General features: G+C 42.7%; 1 protein-coding gene across 1 annotated transcript in view; it reads right to left on the bottom strand.

The window, feature by feature from the left end:
- The window catches only part of syt7a (synaptotagmin VIIa), a 62,433-nt gene that overhangs the window by 17,826 nt on the left and 20,839 nt on the right, over positions 1-23,768 (bottom strand). Inside the window, exons 2-4 of the mRNA XM_034535264.1 lie at positions 16,789-16,892; positions 8,349-8,428; positions 6,848-6,988 (exon numbers count right to left, since the gene is read on the bottom strand). Of these exons, the coding sequence (XP_034391155.1) occupies positions 6,848-6,988; positions 8,349-8,428; positions 16,789-16,892 (325 nt within the window). The remainder of the gene's footprint in view (positions 1-6,847; positions 6,989-8,348; positions 8,429-16,788; positions 16,893-23,768) is intronic.

Below are 23,768 nucleotides of genomic sequence, written 5' to 3'. Positions count from 1 at the left end.
AAAATATTATTTTTTAACAGATTGCTCAATAAGAAGCTTTGTAATTCATAACTGATCAATGATAGATTACTTTATATGGAGAACACTATTATTTAATTAAACAATCAGTTTCAGCCAAGATTTGAAAGGATCATAAAACAAGTTACCATGTACTCCCCCTCTAAGATTAACATCTAATAACCATAATGTATAATTGTTATTATCTATCTATGACGTCTTGATTAAAAGACAACAACTTATTTACATTTATAATCAATTTTTCATATAAGCCATCCTCTGGCCTCCTCATCTGCAATTAAAGTCATCATCTTACAATACCAAACAAACAATATAGACTAAATAGCCTTTTGTAGCTATATAAAATATATTTGTGGCAGCTTTACAGTGAAAGCAATGACAACTTTGTGGAAGAATCCTGCACATGCTCCAAACACACAATCTTGTATAGCCGTGAACCAATAACACACACCTACACAATACACATGTATGCACACAATCACATAGTACATCTTTTTGAAAGACAGAAGTAATATCCTTCCCTGGATATCAGATGCAAACTGAAAATAGACAGTCGAAAGAAGAGGCACAGAACACAAAGGTAAAAGCAGATTAGTTAGTACTTAAACATAGATACATTAATAATAAGACACATTTGATTCTAAGACATTAACTGTTGCAAAGAATTACCTTAAACAAATGCTTAAAATAACTCAGCATGTACTCTAAGACACAGATAAAGACAGAGGCCTGAAGCAGGTAGCACTACAAAGACTCCATACAGATATGAAGGAAGAGTGGAAGAAACTCACAGGAAGGACTTGACGTCCATGCCACGACTTCGCATCTGGTCCATCGTGTAATCCCAGCTTCCAGGATTGGCGCGAGAGCGCCCTGCAGCTCCAGCTCCCCTACAGCGAGAGGCCCCTGCTCCTGAGGGGCTGCCCCGTACACCCCTGGGACCGCCTCGTGTACCTGCACCCCCATCCTCACCACTGCCGCCACCTCCCTCTCCTCTCCCAGCACCCCCGCCTCCACCAGGCTGTCCGGGTGCAGTGTGTAATTGTCCCAAACTTTGGGATGTGGTGGGAGGATGGCCGAGACCAGGGCCTGGTGGTTGGATGAGAGGCTGCTGAAGGCTCTGCTGGCGCAGCAGCGTCCGAGGCCGGGAGGGGATGTGCTCCAAAGTGGACGTATACGATAAGACTGGACCCCCAAAGCTGGGAGGGCAGAGGAGCAGGGAGGAAAGAGAGCGCGAAGAAGGCCACGGTCGGCATAGCATAGGATGAGGAGGAGGGAGGATGGAGTCAGAGGGCACGGAAGAGGAAGAAGGACAAGTAGATGTAGGAGAGGAGCCGTGGCAACAGGAGGTGAGTTGGTCAGGAGCGGTGAGGTCAGCAGATGAGATGTAGAAGAGAGGGAAAGAATCATCATAGATGAGACAAGGCGGCACAGGGCAGTAGGGAGACACAGCGGACGAAGTCAGGTTGACGCCAGAATAGACACAGGAGAGTTCATCCAAACAGGAAGTTGATGGTCGAGAGGGGGAGGAGGAGGCAGGAAGAAGGGTGATGTTTGATGACAAAGTGAAGGAGGAGGCAGAGGGAGGAGCGTTAGGAGGTGGAGACAGGAGGAGGAGGAGAGAGAAAGAGAGCAACGTGAGGCAGCAGCAGTAACAGCAGTAGCAGAAATAGCAGTAGAAGGTGCAGCCTGAGTGGTCGCTGTGAGCCGTGTACTGCTCATAGCGCTCCGGGCAGCAGCGTGCAGACGGTGAGCTCGCCCTGTGCGTCTGCGTCAGATGTGTTTGCACCTTGCGGGTCTGTGCGGTCGCAGCGTGCTGTTTGCGTGAGGGTGTGTTTCGCGTGGGCAGTGGTCGGATGTGCACCGTCCGCACGGGCGTGGCGCGATTCTGTGCTACGTCACTGCGTCGAGGCCTGTGGGTTGTAGCTTTGCAGGTTCCAGGCCTTCTTGATGAGGGTTTTTTGGTCTGGTGAGAGATCCCCATGTCCTCTACTCGTCAGTCAACTTTTTCCATCTCTGATAGCCTCTCTTCCTGCGTCTAAGTCTTTTTAGTCTTTTAAATATGTGCTGCACCTCTAGAGACATCCCAACAGCCAACCAAGTCGTACAGTATGACTCCCTCCCTCTGTCAGCCTCTCATTTTCCACTCCTCCCCTTCATAAATGCTCATGCCTTTCTCACTAATGTTATTACTGACATGTTATTTAGATGCCAACACTTACTGAAAGATAATTTCTGTGTTTTGTGGGCTCTACAGTATCCTGTATAATCCTTTGTCTCGTTTTTTCTTCTCACCAAATATATCTTCCTCTCTCAGATCACTGTGTAACCCAGACCGGAATTAGGTCACGAGAGAGCTATTCACTTCATCAGTTAGGTGCAGTTTACTCCGCTCCGCATTACTTCACCTGACATAATTCTGCATGAGGCTTTTAGTGTCCATCATATCTGGCTATCACAATAAAAGGGATAAAAAAGGGTAATGGAAGGTATTGTAGAAATAAAACACTGTGTGGGCCAAACAGAAGAAGAACAAAAGGAGTTGCTTTACACAGCAACAGAAAGATGGGGAGTGAGATGGGAACGATAAGAGCAGAGGGGTGACGATGGAGGAGAGGCAGAAAATGGGGTGCGAGACACAAACACAAGAGACACAGACACTTATAGCGGCCTGAAAATAGAATCCAATTATAGACAGGGGGCAAAAAGAAAGATGAGAAGAGGAGAGAAGGAGGGAATGAGGAGTGAGGGAGTGACGAGCGGGAATGTGTTGTGGAGGAAGCATCACAGGCACGAGGTGCCAAAGGAAGGTGCAAAAAAAATCATGAAGAACTGAAAACTTACTGCCTCATTTACAACACGCTGAATATACACCCTAACTTGTGTCATACGTCATGGCTGTGGGATACATGCAGTCAGCGGCCAACACCAGTTCACGTTCAAGCCTAGATATTAAGTAAAAGGTGGGTTGGGAAGGTATGAGACATTATCTCTCAGTGTGTGAAAATGAGATTATTTCTGTGTCGTATTTTTGAAAGTACACTTGCAGGCAGTGCAGTTTCACATAAATAAATCATATCCTCCTGCAGATTCATACACTGGGCTGTATTGTGCAGCTGGGCCGACTGTGTCAGCTGAAGGTTTGAGTCAGTGGGATACAGCTAGGGCAACTATTGTTATCTTCTGGTGATGATGAGAGTTCACATTTCCCGAGTGCTCACACTTTGATCTGTGCCAGCACGCTCACTGTGACACCTGAGCTGCACTTTCCTCCCTACTGAACTTGACCTAACTCTCCTTGTGTCTACTCAGAACGGATTCATTCATCTAACCACAGCTGCTGCTGCTGCTGCTGCTGCTGAGGTAAAAACTAGGAATAACATTTGCATAGTTAAAATGTGTCAATTCTGCTGCACAGTGAAACGTTTGATTTTTTTTCTACCCGGTTCTGAACTCACTCGCTGGGTCTCAATCCTCCGGACTGCATGTGGCCCTGGACGGTCTGCCACCTCCCGGCCTTCACTCCCTCTGTCACCATGCTCTTCACGCTGTCATTGCGATAAGGACCCCCCCCATCATCCCCATGCCCAGTTGCTGCCCCCTTCTGACCCCCTGACACTGCCCCACTAAGAGAGAGAGACAGGGTGCCGAGGTACCACAGCAGACAGAAGGTACAGAAGAGGGAGAATAACGACAGGCAGAGGAGAAAAAGACCAAAGAGCGTGAGAATGACAGACAAAACCACACATACATACACAGGAAAATAGATTGAATAACCACATGGCTAAGGGGGTGAGACAGATCAGTAGAGTGTGTGACGGGGGCAGGTCTAGTTTTCCAGGCCAAGTAAGAGGCAGGAGGAGGAAAAGGTCTGTGTGGAGTCCAGTGTGGAGGAAGAGGGGGATGGGGGAGAGGAGAGGAGGGAGGAAGAGGAGGAAACGGAGAATTTATAGGGAGCCTGTGGAGGATGGAAAACCAGCAAGAAGTCACTCCTTTGGGCCTGGAGGACCAATACTACACCTGCCAGCATTCACTAGTGGCAACAGTGTGTGGATGCTGGTTATTTAGGTCTCATTCTCTCATTCATTTAGGCATTTGGGGCCTGAGATGTGCTACTATACAAGCCAATGCTATAGTAGCAACTTAGAGCAACTGGAGGACGGCTTGAACTCAAGTCCCTCATGGGCAAATAATCAACTCATTTGGGAAGTCAACCAAAGTGATATTCTGTGTAATACAAGTGCATTTCTGTGTAATATTTCATATTCTAAAGAGTTGCTTGTCATCTGATCAACACTCAGCATCGATTACGGTAAACAGGAAGTAGTGAAATACCTCCACCACACAGTAGAAATTAAAATGGTACAGAAGTGAATCAATGTTCATACTTAAGAGAACTTGCCAACTCGGATTTCCTCTCAAAGCTGGTTTTAGGTTTAAAATGTCACATCTACTCTAAAAGCAGTGATGATCAAAAATAAAGCACAGTAGTGCCCTCTGGTGACATGACTACATTTCATTAATATGCTTGGTGCTCCTGCTCCAGGAGACGCAAAATATGAGGCACAGAAAACACTGTCGTCTGGTGTGTACGCATGGGTCGGGGTGAGGAGGGGAGGGGAGGGGGGGGGGGGGGGGTTGTTCTACCCTTGCATCATGTCTCTTTGAAGGTCACCTTTCACATTCAATTCTGACCAACTGACCTGACAGAGCATGTGGATAAGTCATCAATCACAACAACAGCATGAAGCAACGGTCAACACAAGAGACGTGGGCCTCATTTATCGAGCACACGGTCAACGTCTTTACTCCTTAATAAAAAGAACACATAAATAAAGGGACCATGAATCACTAAGAGCATTAACAGGAATATGGCGTTCAGATATCAATCATGTTTCTGGCTGACTGACAGTCAAAGGGATTTATAAAAGAAATATAGTCACAAAGTCCTTGACAGTTTTTCATCTTGAAGCTGTCAGATTGATCAAATTAAGTATAATATACTTGATGCATACATTTATAAAATAGCGTTATGTTAATTCCCCATGACTTTAAGGTTGTGTCGATCCTGTTGCTGGCATCAAATATATGAAAAGTTCAATATTGAAATATTATCATATTGAACTTCCAATCCGATAAATCCTTAAACATGGAGACTGATTGTGCCGGGTAGCTAACCTGTTTGATAAATGAGGCCCAGTGTCATTACAGAGATTGAAAGCTGCTGATCTCGAGAGAATCTCAAACTGGAAATAATTCCCAGCTGTCTTTTGGCTTTAGGGGCATAGTATGGTTCAAGGCAGTAGGCCGCCCCATCTCCCCAAGTTAAAATATATTTGTAATGTTTTCTTATTCCAAGTGAATGTCAGAATTGTTACTGGCTCACATGCACTACAGAAAAGAACTGCTCAATTGTCCCATTACTGCAGTGAAAAGTTGCTGCTGGAAAGACAGGGCCTGCTGAAAAAAAGCTTTATGGACAATAAATGACAACCTTGAGGGTTAAAAAAAAAAAGCACTCAAAACATGAGCACTCGGGTCTAAAGATGGTTTCCTGAGATCAGCAGCCATCATCTTCATACTGCAGTTTTCAGACAGCAATCCATATGTCCACCGCCATCATGAGCAAAGAGCTGCCTCCTTTCTGCAGGCCATTTAACACACAGGCCTCAACAGCTAGGTATATTAAAGAGGACCAGTTATTAGACAGTTTATCAGACAGATGCCTGGTTGCAGGATGTCTCAGCTTAGAGCCTTTTCCGTGCCCGGAGGGAGAAAGGTATGACCTTGCTACTGCTTTATTGGATTCAAGTGCCTAGTGAGTGAAAAAATGACTTTTATTGCATTAAGTAAAAACACTGTTACCTTATCTCCCATATGGCAGACAGTAGACACAATGTTAGTGCAGTACACATTAGATATTAGGTTGATGGGAATCAGAGAGAAGCCACAGATGAATGTAAACCACAGGTGAACACTGGCACCACACCGCAACCTGGTTCAACGGTCAACCCTCCACAACAACAACAACAGCAACTATTTCAGTTCACACAAGCAAAAGGACAGGGAGATACACAGATTGCAGATACGGTGGGTTAAAGTGTGTTTGTCTCTTTGAGAGGGAAGTTACGAGGGTTGTCCGTCTCCATGGTTACAGCCCCATGGGAAAGAGGTGAGAGGTTAGAGGTCAGGAGTTAGTGGGATGGGCAGGGCTGTAGGGAGTGGGGGGGCATCTGAACATGCGCCTCTGTTCATTAGAAGGTGACGGTGAGAAGTTCGCCCGCGGAGGTTACAGGGCTGTGCTGTTTTGATGCTGCAGTAATAGTCGAATGGCTGTCGCAGGGATGCTGTAATGTGTGTGTATGACATTCCCTGCACTCACATTTTCCAAGCAGATTATGACTAATCATTGGTAACCATGTGTGCCCTCCAGGGTTCTAACATTGGCTGTGGTGTTATTGTTGTAGTTATTACTATTGTTGATGGAAATCTCATTATACAACAATAATAAATCTAGAAATGTGAACTTTGTGTGCATTGCAACACTGTGATATTTATAGCATAGGCTTTTGGCTAAATATCCCTGGTTACTCGTGAGAAAATGTTGTAAAAAATAAAATAAAAAATAATCGAGATTATGAAACTAAGCTGTGCGGCAGTATAACATCCACATCTAATGGTTCAATCTGATGAGTGGCTCGTGGTGGTGACGGGTGCACAACTAGAAAAGAGGATTGTGTGAGGCGGGGAGAGGAGAGTGGCACTGCCCCTGCCTCGTTACAGCCCTGCTCAGGAGGAAGTCTCTTACCAACCTTGGACCAAGACTCACTTGAGTGTGAGGCGAGGATCTCCATATGGGGCATAGGGAGAAATGTTTAGTACGAACTCCTTGGGCGGATAGGAGCTCCACCTCTGCTGCACTGTGCTGCTGTCATTGTTATTCCAAAAGTCTCTGTCTAGGTCACTGTGGCCAAAGAGAGAGACAAGTCAGAGCAATACAGCTATGGACGGCCTTCGGCACCAACCAACCATTCCCAACAGGCGTTCCTGCTGTGATGCGTTGGCTTGGTTTGAGGAAGAGCGTTGGTTTTACAGCTGCACTGAATGGGAGTTTGAAACAAAACAGGCCCAGATTAATGTCTATTTTTTCCACCTGAAGTTGACAAATCACCATAGTTGTTTGATAAAAAAAAGGGGGCAGTCTGGGGGGAAAAGGCATTCACAAAAGCTTTTCATAAAGCAATGTGCTGGAGCAAAGACAGAGAGAAAGAGAAGGAGAAGCACGAAAAGAGGAGGTCATAACCTGATGAATACATAAAGCATGTGATTCATTTCTCTTCATCTAGCACGGCACCGCTGATGAACACATTTGAGTAAACATCAAGAAGTCAGGCCCCCGTCCTCGCCGTGAACGGTGAGAACGCATGAACGCATGAGACACAAGGTAGAGAGATAAATCTCAGACAATCAGAGTAGAGGAGGAAAAGGTGAGCAGAATCACTGATGTCATACAAGTCACACAGCAGTGGCCAGAGCTGTAGCACAGGGACAGAGCAGGAGAGAAAGGTAGTGCACAAAGAAAGGGAGTTTTGAAGCTGAGATGGCCAACTGAGCACACCAATGCTGCTGGAGCCAGTGAGAAAGAAAATGCAAAAATTAAGAGACCGAGGGACTCAAGTCAGAATACATTCACACAGTCCATCTTTAGTGATTAAAACCAGAAAATCCAAAGTAAAAACGAGACATTCAAAAATAGCGGAGACAGCAGCAGGCTAAAGAAGAGAAGTGGTGATGAGCAGGTTAATAGAGGCATTTTGTGGAATAAAGTAGTGTACTTGCATTACAAAGCTGACATTTCCTGGTGCTGACCTATAGTCTTGTTTCATCAAGAACAGAAAATACCGTAATCTTAGTTTGAGCCCTGTAAGAAATGTTAAATCAAAATCCTCCCAAACATGTATACTCAACGATTTCGCAAAGAGCGCTCTCAAGCCCCTCTCCGTTTACTTAAACCTGCACCAGTTTAAGCCGTGCAGACCTATAAGTGAGACCTATTTTACAACCAATAAGATAAGTGCAGGAGCAGGCTCATCCAGCCAAGAGCTTCACAGGTAAAATAATGCAGATTTAATCTAAACTGATTAAATCACTAAGCTTTCATTTAAAGTCTAACCGAACATGAGCTCGTAGAGATTGTGCTCTTCGAGATAAAACACCAGGCCTTATTTTCTGCCTTGTTTGTCTGGTGTACGTCACAGCGTTCAAAGCTGAACCAAATAGAGTTTATTATCACCAGATTATTCTACCCCAACCAGTTACCAGGCGCTTACTTGATGGCTTTCTTCTCCCCTCGCCCACGTGCCGAGTCTGGAGTGTCTGCTGTTTCCACTCCTGGCTTATTCCTCTTCCCCTTGAGCCAAGCAGAGAGAGGAGATGACAGAGAAAGCAGAGAAACAAAAGGTTAGCTTAGATTTGTCCTTTGAAGCTCTGTTTTTGCTATACTAATTTCAAGTGTAAATGCCTCTCCCATTATCTGAGGAACACTGTGCCATCGGTCCTTTACCTGATGGTCGCCTGATTACACTCATCAAAGTCAAATCAAATCTGCTGTGGAGAGTCATTTCTGACTATGATTATCATTCGCACCACCCTGAAATTTACATGGCAATTGCCTCTTTAGTGTAATCCTCTGGGTACTGGAGAGAAGCCTCTAGAAAGCCTTGCACCAGCCTGATTTCAAATAGCTAGAGCATGACCTGCTGTAACCATGGAAATAATGGCAATTTAAAGGTTTCGGAAATGGAGGTCTGCCGGGCGCATTCTACTGGAAAAGCTTATTACAGTTAAAGGTGATTCACACATGTCACAATGCAAGTAATCTCTATTGACACTTTGCTACAAGTGGGACAGGTAGGGGATCAGTCTAAAGGTGCCCTGCTCCCCAAATACCATGCCTGCTCCCCTGAAAGTGATGCTCTGATACACATCAAGGATGTAGGCGAGGATTTTCCAGCCCAGAAAATGAGTAGGAGGAAAACACACTGAGCTGCCACCGTGGCTTGACTTGGACAATTGGATCTTAAATTGAAGGGCAATTTCCTGTGTTGGGCTTGCTTGTTGGGGATCGAGCATCGAGCTTGAACTATGCAACCTCCCTGCTTCCACTTTACTCTTCTAATGAGCCTTCGTAATAAGCCTTACCAGACCTCACTTGAGTGCTGCTCCATGGCACTAGGACCCAGCGACACCGTAACAGATTTGTGCGTTTTGTCATGAAAATGGTCAGGCTTTTTGCCGACAAGATTTGCTTTTTTCCAAATATAATATGCGTCTACGTCTTTTTTCGCTCACTGATTGTGTCAACTGTCTTCAAAATGTCCACTGTGAAGGGCAACATGCATAGCCAATGCATTGCATTAGCCTAGAAAGCCAATGATAATCAGACTTAATTGCCATTTTGTTTCTTTTTTTATTTAAGTACATTGTATACATTGGCTCAGTGGCTACTGTGGCTCAGTAGTAGAGCAAGGTCGTCCTTCTATCAAAGGATTGGCGGTTCGATTCCGCTAGTTCATGTCGATGTGTCCTTGGGCATGACACTTAACGTAACTGGGCCTACGATGTGTGAATGTTGCATGAATGGTAAGATAGTTCTTATGGGCAGGTGGCACCTTGCATGGTAGCCCCTGCCATTAGTGTATGAATGCATGAATGATGACATGTAGTGTTAAAGCGCTTTGAGTGGTTGGAAGACTAGAAAAGTGCTGTACAGTCAGTCCATTTACCATTTATTTATGTCACCTAATTTCTTGTTGGGCAGGTGGTGTTATTTGCCCTAAGTAGTAAGTGACGCATCTGTCCTGCTAACGTTATTTTAAGGTGACATTAGAAACGCGGTAGCCATTGGGAGGACTGCCAACGGGGAAACATGGGGGAAAACTCTGAGATGCAATGAGCCGGAGTAATTGACTGAGTTGAGTCAGAGATCTGCGTATGTATGATGAATGCAATGGTCAGAAATAGCAGACCCGTATGGAAAGGCAAATTGTGCCACTGTTTGTGTCCTGACGTAACCTCCATCATGTCCAGATAATACAGACATCATTTCAAACTACTACTCTTTCTTCAAGAGGTGTGTTTGTAATTTAAATTTATGGATTAACGCTCTCTTTATAAGCTATGGAAGTCTATATACTGAACACATATCCGCATGTTCTCAGCCCACACTAGAGAGACCATTCATGATCTTTCAGTCGGCTTTGGGCGTTTAATAGCTGTTATCATTGGCTTGATATGCTGGCTAAATACATGACATGACTTCCTTGTTTTGTACAGCATTTTAGGAACACAAAGATGCATACAGCCAACAATTAAAGCTCTAAAACATATCCATGCCCAGAAGGGAAACTCTTCCCCGTAAAAAAACAAAAACATTTCACCTAAGCACATCACTATAAATACTGTATTCTTGTACGGCAATTTCTGGGGAGGCGAAACTGTCTGAATCTCTGTCGGACGGGGACAAGCTATCAAAGGAAGCTCATGTATCATTCAATGCTCTCGTAAAAATGTCAAGAAGGTGGAAAGACACGGAGAATGAGCAAGAGAAAGAGTACAGAAAGAGGGGTGAGAGCTTGACAATAGAAACTAGATTTTTTTAATTTTAAATTTTAAACAGGCAGTCAGATGGAGAGAAAAACAAGGACAGTGCAGGACGGTATGTGAGATAACGAGATGGGAGGAAGAGACAGGTGCGAAAAATGAACTGAGAGAAACAATGAGTGACAGGAAGTCCCGAGTGGATTGGATGTGAAAACAAGAAATGGATGGGCATTGAGTCCAACGATCCTCATTTCCATACACACACGCACACATGTGCACACGCACGCGCACACACACACGCACACACACACACACACTCAAAGAATTACACAGCTTTAAAACCATCGCCGCCACCTCTTCCCTTCATCTGATTCACAAGAGTGGATAACAAACACTCTTCTTCTATCTTTAGGGTAATTGTGGAGGCTGCAGAGATATATAGTGATAAACATAACAAAGCTCACCAGCTCTAAATACAAGATACATAAAGAAATTCTGCTCAATACCCAAAATGAGGGTTAAAGCATACCAAAGGAAGAGTGAGCAATTCCCCCTCATCAGCCTCTACTCAAATGCCCTTGAAAATACTTAAGTCTAATTTAAACCAGCCGTCTTTTTGTTCGGCAACAAATGGTTTCACACGATTACAGTATTCAGTGTTGTCTGGCTCAGATCCATGAGTTTAAAATAGATAGGGGGAGTCAACTAGCACATGTGTAACTTCACCGTTTGGGTGTTCAAGTTTTGAGCTCAAGCACGATATCTGGCGAACACCAGGTACTGATACCATCTACAGGGAAGCATGGTGGTGGCGGCCTCGTGCGATGAGGGTGCTTCTTAGTGGCAAAGACATGGAGACGGGTCAGAATTGAGGGAAGGATCAATACAGCAGATATACAAAGAAGACCTTGAAGAAAACCTGCTCTATAGGGCACCCAGTTCACTTTACGGCGCTACAATGACCCGAAGCATACAGCCAAGACAACGCTGGAGTGACGTTGGTACACTTCTCTGACTATCCTGGAGTGTACACCATTTTGGGAACCCAAATATGCATACAGCCAACTATTAAAGCTTCAAAACATCTGCATGCCCACAAGGGAAAAATCTTTCTTGTACAAAAAAAAAGCATTTCACATAAGACAAAGCCCAGACTTCAACCCTCATGGGCCATCTGTGGAGAGAGCTGAAGATGGCTATTCACAAACGCTTCCCATCCAATCTGAAGGAGCTTGAGAGAATCTGCCAGGAAGAATGGAATAAACTTCCCAAATGCAGGTGTGCAAAGCTTGTAGAGACTCACCCAAGAAGACTCCAAATTGCAATTGATGCCAAAGACGCTTCTACAAAGTACTGAATTAAGGGTCGGAATACTACAGAAGTACACATTTTAATTTTTTATAGATTTGCAAAAACATAACTAAAAAATGTTTTTACTTCGTCTTTTTACGAGTTATTGAGTGTAGATTGATGATAAAAGATGGCAATTTTATCCAATTCAATTTAAATCTAGAACACAATAAAGAATGAAAAAATTGAAGGGGTTTGAATCATTTCTGAAGCCCACGTATATATGAATGTGAAGTTTTATTATGCTATATCTATGTTGCATCAGCCATTTAAGCCTCAAAACTACGCATGTTCGCGTTCATCCGGCAGATGTAGTCAATATGACGGGACCAAAGAAAGAAAGTCAGGTGGCAATGTTAAACTTGACAGTGTTAAAGATTGACAATGTTAAAAAGCTTGTCAATGTTAAACTTGACAATGTTAAACTTGACAGTGTTAAAGCTTGTCAATGTTAAAGCTTGACAATGTTAAAGCTTGTCAATATTAAAGCTTGACACAAACAAATTATTGGACTGAAACACTGGAGACCGGTTTGTGAATTTAAAACTCAAACCATGATGTTTCCTGACCTTAACTACTTACTTCAACCTAAACATAACCAGATATTAACCATAGCGTTCTAATACCATAAAAACTCATTTATTTTTCAACAGCAATGGCTTTTGCAGACAAGTGATGTCGTCAGATCAATTAACACCTCTGTATCCAAGTTTTGATAAGTAAGGTTATATCAAATTTAACTAGGGAAGCTCCAAACAATAAATACAGTATGTTGACAAAAGTGGGCTAAGCTTGAGGATCGTGCATATCTTTAATGAGTTTTAAGCACTGACAAATTACCCCAACAACCACGACAGACTTCCTTTGTTTACTATCTGTTTCAGTTATTTATACAGGCGTCCCACTGGATGTGCTGCATTCAAAAAGAGTGATGGGGCCCACTGAGGCTTCATATGTACCGGGGCACAGATTTTTTTTTGCTACGTGACTGCGGATGAGTGAGAAGAAAACTTGGCGTTGGACTGCCCAGGGTGATGCTGAGGGTTTTCTTGAAGAGACATGAGAGGAGACAGAGTGAAACTACCACTCTCTCTGGCTCAGTTGGCAGTGCACTGCCTTCCAACACCCAGCTGTGTTTGTTTGCTGCGAATTAGCAGGCAGCAAGAGTCTACATGCTCGCTCAATATTACCCACATCACACCATAATTAGAGAGGAGTACACTATTAAAATGGTCGTCCGCTGCTAAATCATCAGTGGATCATTCGTTTTGAGCATCTGTCAAAACGATCTATTAAAAAATACTGTGTTCTTGCTGACATTGAGAAGCGAGTAATCGCAGAAACATAACGTTTAGTTATCACCACCAACACTATATGTCACTTAAATGTGACAGGTCAAGGTTTTAGATCTACATAGTGTGCTCTTATTATAGGATTCACAATGGTTTTGACAATTCTCCTTTGAGAGATTCTATAATTATTGATTTCCACGTCTTCTCCCTCCTCTGATTGGCATAATTACTATGATCCTCCTAACAACTGTGAACTCCTAACATCCAATGCTCTCAAAATGCTGAAGATTGTTGATGTGAGCCCAACAGGGATTGAATCAGGCTGGGAATCTGGTCAGGCCCAATCTCAACGCAGCTCACAACTATGTCACATGGCTCACAGGAGCAAGCAGAGGGTTTATGAATGCCAAACAGCCACGGCTGCTCAAACAGATGTTAGCTGCACCACCTCTGATATCCGAAAATCCCACCCAACACCTCCAACATGAGCCCCCGCTGACAAACAGCAGCCCCACGACGCAGCGGCTTACCAACCATGTGATCTTTTGCTTGGTTTGGTTGTAGTTGTTGTCACCAACTTTCTCTCTAATTACAAAAAAACACATAATAAAACCAGACATGAAAACACACAAAAATCAATTGATGCATACAAATATTTGCTGTGAAACCTGAGTAAGAAATGTGAAGGCACTCATAAAAATGATATTGGCTGAGCACATATTCTTAAGATGCATCTATAAACAGCAATAAGCAGGCAGAGCAGGCAGCAGAAGGGGACCATAGCGTTCATTGCGCAGTTTTTCCAGGGGGCTTAGATAACAGAAAGCCACGCAGGAGGGAGGCTTCAGGATGACCGCACATGAGGACTTTTAAAATAAAACCCATCACACTGGTTGCCAGAGCTAAAACACCAAAAGCAACACTCACCCAAAATGTCTTGTCTATTAACCTATGAATCATAACCAAAGTTGGCATGGGCCCACTCGCAACTGACACGTGAAGCTTGAGGCAAACATTTGTTCTCATGAAAGCTGACACTGTCAAAGAGTACACTCGGAAACATCATAAACGAAAGTTTTAGACGTGGTAGCTTTATGTAAAATTACCATTAACCACACTTTTTACCTAATAATTAGTTATTAGGTAACAGACAATGTGAATTCTACGCATACAAGATACGCATCTATAATGAAGGGTATCAGTTGAAAGTAACTGTGTTTATGCAAATCATGCTGTATATACATTATAATCATGCGTTCAGGGAATATAGGGCTGCCATGGATAAACAACAGATACAGAGATCAAGGGAAGTGAGTCAGCACAGACTGTAAATCTGTCGCGCCTTCATGGTTGTTAGTCACGTATAGAAATCATCACACCTTAAGGATGAGGATATTAATGTGAGAAAATACACAATGACACACACTGCTTTGTCGAAGTGTAGCGCACTGTCAATAACACATTCATCACCACAGAAAGGACTGCAGTTTGTCTCAGTCACACTTAATTATTTTGTACATTAAGCAGCTGTGTTTAATGTGGTTTCACACACCAGTGGGCGGCTCCCATTTTTCCCAAAGTAAGTGGTCTGAAGACTTCAAAGGGTTTAATTAACATGTTAATGCCCCTCTGTTTTACCCATCGCCACCAAACACATAAACACACACCCTGAAGTAGGCTAACCAGGGCAAGATTCACTGATGGAGATAAAAGAAGACATGCACAAACAGCATCTGCGTGTGCGAGGATGTGGTTGATAGTGGCCATCACAGGGTCATATGGCCAAGAGATCGTCACCGTATCCCAGTCCGGCCTGCTCTGTGGCTGCTGCGTGCAGTCCCAGGATGGAAATAAGATTCATTTACACATAGAGCAGTGCTCGAGAGAGGACCTCAGGCCCTTTCCAAGATGCTGTCAGAAGAACTAACTCCATCCACAGCTGCAACCAACACATGTCATTCACTGCTCCATTTACTTAAAGTGGACAAATATCAAATATAAAACGACATTCCAGCGTATCACTGTTCCATTTCAGCACAGACTATTTCCTCCCCGGTTCATATACATTATAACGTTCATCGACAAGTAATCAAGTTACGGTCACCTTCTAGGGATTCAAGCAATGCAAAGGGCATAATGTAGAGAGGCATGTGGCATCCAGAGCCGACTGCAAATGCCAAAGCCCACCATCTGTGGACCAATAGGTTTCACAGCGGTGCAACGGTGAGCTGAAACAAGTTCGAGCCAACATGAAACTTGAACCTGTGTTCCTGGGTAGTACAAGCACAAGATGATTCAGAAATCAATTAACTTTAAAGGCATGCAAATCTGAAAGGAATCAGTCAAGTGTAGTGGCCGTACAGCTCTGTCTTCCTAATGAGTGGCTGCCTCTCTTTAATCAATCACATTTTAAACCACGTAATCACAATGACATGCCCTCTGTTAGAGGTCAGTGTGCTTAATCTGTGTTCTGTTCCTCATCAGTGAGTGGACTGCTATATGAGGCTGTATCAGCACCGTTTATTGATGTTGGAGCTGTGTCTTTCTGAGAGATTAACTAGTTTTTTCCTGGACTGTTGTAGTCATGTGGACACTGATGCCATCGACAGCAACATGCAGTCATGGAAAGTCAACAGGTACTGTTGTTAAGTACAATTTTGAAGCACAATACCACACTGTAAAAATACGCATTTCAGAATGATGTATATTATCACATTGAGTTATGGTGATGTATTGATATAGGGTTTGGCTTGTTCATTCTGGGCTAATGGAGTAACATGGTGGCTAACACATTTTCATAATACTAAATATGGCCATTAGCTGTGTAAATATCTTATATTAGCAAACAAAAATATTATTAATTGATGCAAATATAACCCATTCATGCACATGGCATTCACAACACTTCCAAACAAGGTGGGGGGATGGGGAGCATTTAAAAACATTGGCGGAGCTTTTAATGTGTCATCTCTGTTATGAAGTATCTTTGGTTAAGGACAGGTGAAGTCATCGGGCAGCGAGTCTCTCAAGAGTTGTTGCATGTTTTTGGGACTTGTGGGTAATTATTGTAACTATATAGACACAAGAAATACCTTCGCCGACAATCCGCCCCACATGACATTACATTTATGCTATCCACTCTCATTGCTAATTGTTTTGGGCATTCAAAGTGTCGTTTTCCCACACTCAGGAGCCAATTACATTAAATTGTATAATTTGTAAAATAACAGACATAAAATGTGAATCGTGCATTAATCAAGAACTATATTCATTAGTAAAAGCTCTAAACACCTGTATGGTTATTAACTGTCGTTTAGCACAAAATTCTCAGTTCAACATAACCACGCATAATATTTGAACAGATTTTCATAATATTTGCACACATTGTTTTTGCACCAATGCACCATTGTGCCTTTTTCAAGTACAATCACAGCAGACAAAGCATGTTAACATGAACAAACGCAACAACAGTACATGTACAGTGTGTGTTAATGAAGCTTGTGTTGGGGTGCGTGTTTAAACTCACCAGCTTGCGTTGACACCAACCACAGACGCCACAAAGAGCCACCAGCCAAACAGCACACACTGTCACTGCGAGGGAGACCAGGAACACACTGAGGGACACTGAGCCTGCACACAGAAATTACATTGAGGCAGAAAAATGAGTGATGCTTTTAGTTGCATACATAGTTCAATTTTCTTCATTGTGTGTAAAATAAAAAAACATGGGATATTTGCTACAGAGCTGATTGAATCATGTTGTCGACCCAAAATAAAGCTCTCCCTGCCCGTCTAATTGAAAAGCCTGCAAAGCTGCCATTTGTACATTCTGTCATAAGGAGCTGAGAAATACAATCTCATCACTACCCCCTTCATGCTGGAGCATTTCAATATCTTTCCAATAAGGGCTGCAGCCAGGCATCACTCAGATGCACACACACACACATCACTGTCATGGTGTCACAGCTTGTTAATGGACAGGATGAAAGAGAAGGGAGGAGCGGGAGAGGGAGAGGAGAGAGGAGAGGAGAGAGGAGACAGGAGAGGATGCTTAGCTGACAATACAAGAGAGCTCATGATTAATGGGGATCAGTAGATGCCCAGAGAGAGAGGTGGATCTGGAAGAGTCATAAAAAAACATAATCTTTTGCTGAAAGAGAGATTGGATGTGTGTGAGAGAGACAATTCACAGCTGCACCTGTGCGCCTGTGTCTGTTTACATGATACTGTTACAATAAGTGGATCGAAACTCGTGAGCACTTTGAGCGTCAGGTTGCACACATTTAAACACATTCAATGGCCTTCACTTTAGAGGACACGGATATGAAGCCTAAATTGAGCTTTGATATTTGCACAGCAGGGAGGATGCTAATGTATTCAAATTCATGATTTCCTTCGAACAATTCTGATTCCTAAATATACAGTGATAACCGGGTGTCAGGAAGCATTTTCACGCCGCTGAGTGACAAACACTGACAAACACCCATGCTTTCCTTTCAATAACTGGGTTTGTCTTCGACGCTTCTCCCCAATTGCTTTCTCGTTCCCTTCCTTTGCTTGTCACAACTGGCCTTTTCCTCTCACTCCTCCATTTGATCGTTGCTATATTCTCCACCTCGTCATGTCCTCTGGGAACAGACGAGCTCCAAAAGCAGGAACAGTGGAAAATAAGAACGGGATCAGCACTCACTATATTCCACAGTCTTCACTCAGCCTCGACTACTGATTTGAAGTCGATGTGACACCTGAGGCCACTTGCAGTGAGAAAAGAGTTCATCCAAAACAGCCATGGACAGCAAATTTAATGAAAGGTAGATGATGATTAGACTTTTACTGTTAGACAGTACATTAAAATCCCATTATAACACACATTCTACAGTGTGACTGTAACAAATGAACCATTTAGTTTGTGCATTTGCATGAAAATGTCTGTGGAAATGGCGAAAAAGGGAATATCTTGGGTTGTGGATGGAGAGAGACTGTAGACTGTGCAGGGAGGGATGGAGGTGAGTGAATTCAGCACTCAGCAACAAAATCCACTGCACTATTCTTATGTTGATTGTGCTTACATGCTTCATATATTATGGTTAATTTACAATTCATAATTACATTTCTGACTTCATTATGCACCACATTGGATTTTTGGTATACAGAGATGAGGGGCCGTGTTTTCTATAACCGTTCTACTAATCTTTTGTTTTAATCACGCTACAATGAATGTATGAATAAACACTTTTATGCTGTTGTTTACGAGAGGAGTTAGTAGTGTGTGGTGCAAGAAACACAAGTCAATCCAGTTTGTATCCTACAACGTCTCCTCAGAGGGAGGTGCTCAGTAGAAGTCAAGTGTGATAGGTGCTGCCTGATTGATACAAAAAATGATGATCTCAAACATCACACACTACATGAGTTTATCTCCTGACAAAAGCAACTGCTCCAGACTGCAAAACACGTAATCTGACTTGACTGATCTGATCGTGAATTATAATCATCGTACTAGTTGTTACAAGTGACCCCTACCATTATTTATACAGTCAAAGAGACTGCTAATGGTAAAAAGGCACGTCCATGACCCCCCAAGCATGAGAGGGTCACACAGCCAGCTCCTGAATGATGAATATCAGTATACATAGGCGCAGGGTAGGAAATTTACTTTTTTTTTCTGGGCAATTTTTGCCCCCACTGACTGAAATCCAGGGGCATTTATAAAAAAATTACATTTTTTTATAAATTTTTAATAACATTTAACATTTGTTCAACATAATAAATATACTTATTTAGGCTTACAGTATATGAGCAACTGTCATCAAATGACAATAAGAAGACTATTAGGCAGTAGTCTACAGATTCAAAGTGTTTTCTTGGATTTTTTTTAACACAGAAATCAGACAATCATATTAAATGTTATTCTTATTTCTTTGTGGATATTTATTGTTGAGACATTTTTTAAACAACTATTAACAATTATACATTTTTTATATATTATAACATACATAACAATTTTTAAAAAAACGTAATAAAAGGGCTATACATAGATTAATTAAATTCAATTTACAACCAATTTTTCAGAAAATGAAAACAAATATTAAATTATATGTACAGTGTAGACAAATAATAAATATGTAGATATACATATGAGTGGCTTATTTGTAAAAGAGCACCAGTTCATCGTCATCTACTGTGTCACTGTCAGCCATTGGAGAAGTTGCTGGTCTGACCTGCTGCCTTGCTCAGAGGGTTTTATGTGAGGCCGCCTGGCTTTCTCCTCACAGCAGACTCTAGACATGCTGCATCTTCTTCTTCTGGTCCCTCCAGTGAGATCATCATGAGGTCTTCCACTGTGTTGAGATTGAACAAACAAAAATAACAATAGTATGTTACATGTGATAAGGGACTTAATCTAAACATGTAACCCTTGAAACCCCCAGTCAACTGCAGTCTCAAATAATTGAGGATTGTTGTGAACCACAAGATGGCAGTAACTTATGAGGATGTGACTGCACTCTGGCTAACGTTCGCTAGCTAGCAAGCGAGCCTTTGGAGCTAACGCACCATCGGAGCTATCTAGCTAGCTAAAGCGAACTAAATAAGTTCAAAATAATTACTCACCGTTGTTGCTCCCCTTGATGAAGTCCGCAGAAGAATTCAACGTGTGCTGGATGACGGCGAACATTTCTCCTCCCACTCACAGGAGCTCAAGAAGCTCCACTCGGTTCATCACGCACACGCAAAATTGAGGCGAAAATCCCAAACATTGATATTCAAACTGGACCGGGTCAGGGCTACGAAGTTCATTAAATTATCATAATTATTAGAGAAAATTATGGGGCATTTGTTGCCCCTCTCCTAGTGATATCAGGGGCAAAATAATATTTCTAAGGGGCAGTTTTGCCCTTTGCCCTTGTGTATTTCCGACGCTGCATCGGCACTCGGAAATAGAAGCAGGCTATATACTCTGTTACTGTATAATCATAGAGAGGTCAATAAAGTTGAGTCCATTAGATACCGTGACATCAGCAACGATAGCAATGGATCTTGAATAAGAAACTGGTTTCCAGCTGAGAGCATCTATGGGAGCATCTAGTGCTAAGTGACTCAGTGATGGATGTTCAGATTCCTGAAGGGCTTAGATAGTCAGGTGGATCTGTGAAAGCCAGCAGCTGATGTAGGGCCCCACGTGCTGTGCGCGTTGTGAAGGTCTGGGGTGGGGTGAAGGGTGGTATGGTTTATGATCTGTGTCAGTCATGAGGGAGTAAAGAACTTCCAAATACAATACAGCATCCACAGAGGCCACGCTACTGCACTCAGTAAATGGAGAGCCGGATTCCCACTTCATGGAATAAAATATATACTTCCTTTTTAGAAGCGACAGAGAAGAAGCGTGCGCAGGCAGTGCGGAGGAATAAAAGGCAGGAAATACACTGCGTAGCGGTATTAGGGAGATATGCAAATCATCAGCACTATGGCTGTGGAGGAAGAGAGGCATCATTAGAGAAAGAGAAGGCTGCACTACACACATCTATCACAGCACTCAGCAAATTCAATTTACCTTTCCCCTTGAACGAAACACAACTTTCAGCTTGAAATACTCCAACAGGTGATGCATTAGTAAGGTGAAAGATGAAACAGTGTTTGGATGCTGAAACTGCTCATGTAACACATAGTGATCTTCACTATATTTAACTAGGTAAGGACCGAGAAATACTTCCAACAGAGATGCCACGACTCAAGCAACAAGCCATTGAACCCTTTGATCAGAAGCCTTTAGAAGTCAGAGCACTGGAAGGTCGCTTATTTGTGTTAGATTTCAGTGGCTATCTCTTGTGTATGCCCATAAAAGAGTAAATGCACTGGGGTGAGTGTTGGCAATTATGGTGTAAATGAGCCCACTGACGAGGACAACAAAGACCATGTCGTGCTGAGGTTAAATGTGGACATTTAAGGGTAACGCAGAGGCAGAACTTGCAGGAAAAGCAAACAGTCTTTTTTTATGGAGTGCTCTTAGTGCATAGCAGCATCACGTACAGCAAGCATTACTGTGGTTGCACACAGTGGGGACTGTGCATGTAGGTGATCCGGCCCACATGCAGTGAGCTAAGCCAAGCAGAAAGGGACCAGTCCTCAGGGGTAGAAGAAATTGCTAATTGGACAGGCGGAACTGGAGCACTGTCCAGTCAGCAAAGCTGCCACACTGCATCTTTATGCTCTGTCTGAGGTGTAGAGGGTAGTGCCTCAGAAGCTCTGGGTGCAAAGCTTGCAGCCTAATCGCCACTTCAAAGTGCCCCCTCCTTGTACTGGAGTCTAGGTACTGCCCTCTTTATAACCACTGAGCTGCTGCTGGGGTAATCCTCAGATGTCACTCAGTCTGTCCCCTCTGAGGCACAATCTGTATGCAACGACAAACCCTAACTTACATTCAGTTGTGATGCTAAGTGTTTCAAATTGCTTCCATCTACCTTCTGGCTCAGCCGCAGCTTTGTTGCTGTTGTTTTTGCAGTTATTTCTGAAGAAATACGATCGAATGGTGACAGCACATATATTTGAAGATGTTGAATTTAAAAATGTCTCCGTTGCTCAGTCGCACAAAATCATTTGTGGAGAGAAGAGCATAACATTCATTCAAGAGATGAGATTACTAAATGCAGTGGTTTTAGGTAAATGTCATTGTCGAATAAACTGATGGGGTGCCATTTGCCATTTCACACAGCGAGTGATGTGCTGTGGTCAGAGCAGTTATTTTAGCCTTTTTACTGTTGTTGCAAAGCCAGACAGTCTGGAAAGGCTCAAGAGGCATTTGCTTAAGACAGAATGTCATTTCAAGTGGGATAATGACAGATGATTGAAACTGCTCTCCTCCATGCAGACATCATTGTGAAACCTTCCCACAGCTATTTGAACGAATGTACCATTGGGCATTGGTATTTGTTTTTTATTTACAATACCTAAAAAAAATATTGAGCCCCCTGAAAATGTCATATCATCTCTAAATTGTTCTACAGTTGCAGAATCATGCTTCATTTTAATAGATGGTTATTCACAAGGTTTGGGGATCAGTCAGGTATTTTCCTAAACCTTTTCTATAGTTTGTTAGCATGTTGTTAAGTAGAAGTAGTTGCTCAGTAGATTCTCAGTAGATGGTTCAGCTTCACAGACGTATACACATTTTTATTTACTTTAGTTAAATGTAATCTTTTTAATCACTTCTTTACCTAATTGCCGTCCAAACAGCCCTCGGTTTCTATTCATTTCAGTGGGGTATTAAAATTCCTCAGAGATTTCAGTCACATCTAATTCCTCTGAAACTTACTGAATGTTATTTACTGTACTTGAGCATCAAAATGCAAGATGCTACAAATTAACATGATTGTGTCAACATATTCATCTTTTATTATTGTTTGTGATGGTGATGTTGAGTTTATGCACATTGCAGCAATTTGCATGACATGGGGAAACATGCGGACACCATTCTGTTATGGCCCTTTACCACTTAGAAATCCCAGTTCACAATGGACACCATAGTCCCATGTGCTGCAGATCACAGAGAAGGGTAGAGCAACCAGGGACATTTTGACAGGTGGAGAGCACCTGTGGTGAGAGTGAGTGTCTCTTGCATCCCCTGTAGGCTACAGGGAGCTTTGCCTGTCCTCTGTCCCTATTTGCACCCTGTGGCTCAGCTGCAGCACTGCTGTGCTGTCACAGAGGCTGTTTCACAGCGACAGTAAGAGGACTGCCACCCACGTTCTGTCTGCTCTCACATGAGGGATAAGATCCATCTCAGCCCGGTGACAAGCCGGGCTGGAGTCGGACCAGCAAGACGTCATGTGACACATACATGGTGTGACCTATAATGGCACCATCATCTTATTAGCACCTCTGACACTGAATGGGTGAATCACCCATAAAAGCCAACAAGATCTTGGGATCTAAGAGAACAGAAGCTGTGATATTGTTTGAATATAGTTGCAAGGGAAGAAAAAAAAAGTGCTGTATTGTTCTGACATACAGCAGATAAATATATACACTATATGAAAATTAACTTAAATACAACAGATGCTATTTTTGTCCTGCATACTCATTTTCTTATGTAACTTGGGCAAATACTACAATTCATAATGTATATTTATGAGTCTGTAATATGGCTAAGATATCCTTTGGCGTAGACCATTTTATGTAATTATTTAAGCATCAACAAATATAATACCTACATAAATAAAACATTTTCCAAATACTCTGTTTTCTTATCAGCTGTATGCTAATGTTAAATACTCAGGAGTGTCTGTGAAAAACCACCACAGCCTGCTCACAATATGATGCTCAATGAATAGACTGAATATCTTAGTAAGTCGGCTTGCATAATGCTGTCAAAATGACATACTGCAATAAAAATAATGAATGTGTGATTACTGAATATGTTTATTTTCAGCATATTTAGAGAGGCACATACAGAATCAGCTGTTTGATGAATTCGGTACTACTTTAAATCACCTTTTTTGGCAACCTATTGTT

Source organism: Cyclopterus lumpus, chromosome 6 (genome assembly GCF_009769545.1).
Source record: "Cyclopterus lumpus isolate fCycLum1 chromosome 6, fCycLum1.pri, whole genome shotgun sequence".
Classification (NCBI taxonomy): Eukaryota; Metazoa; Chordata; class Actinopteri; order Perciformes; family Cyclopteridae; genus Cyclopterus; species Cyclopterus lumpus.
Note: the sequence above shows the minus strand (reverse complement) of the source record. Positions and strands in the feature narration are given on the sequence as shown.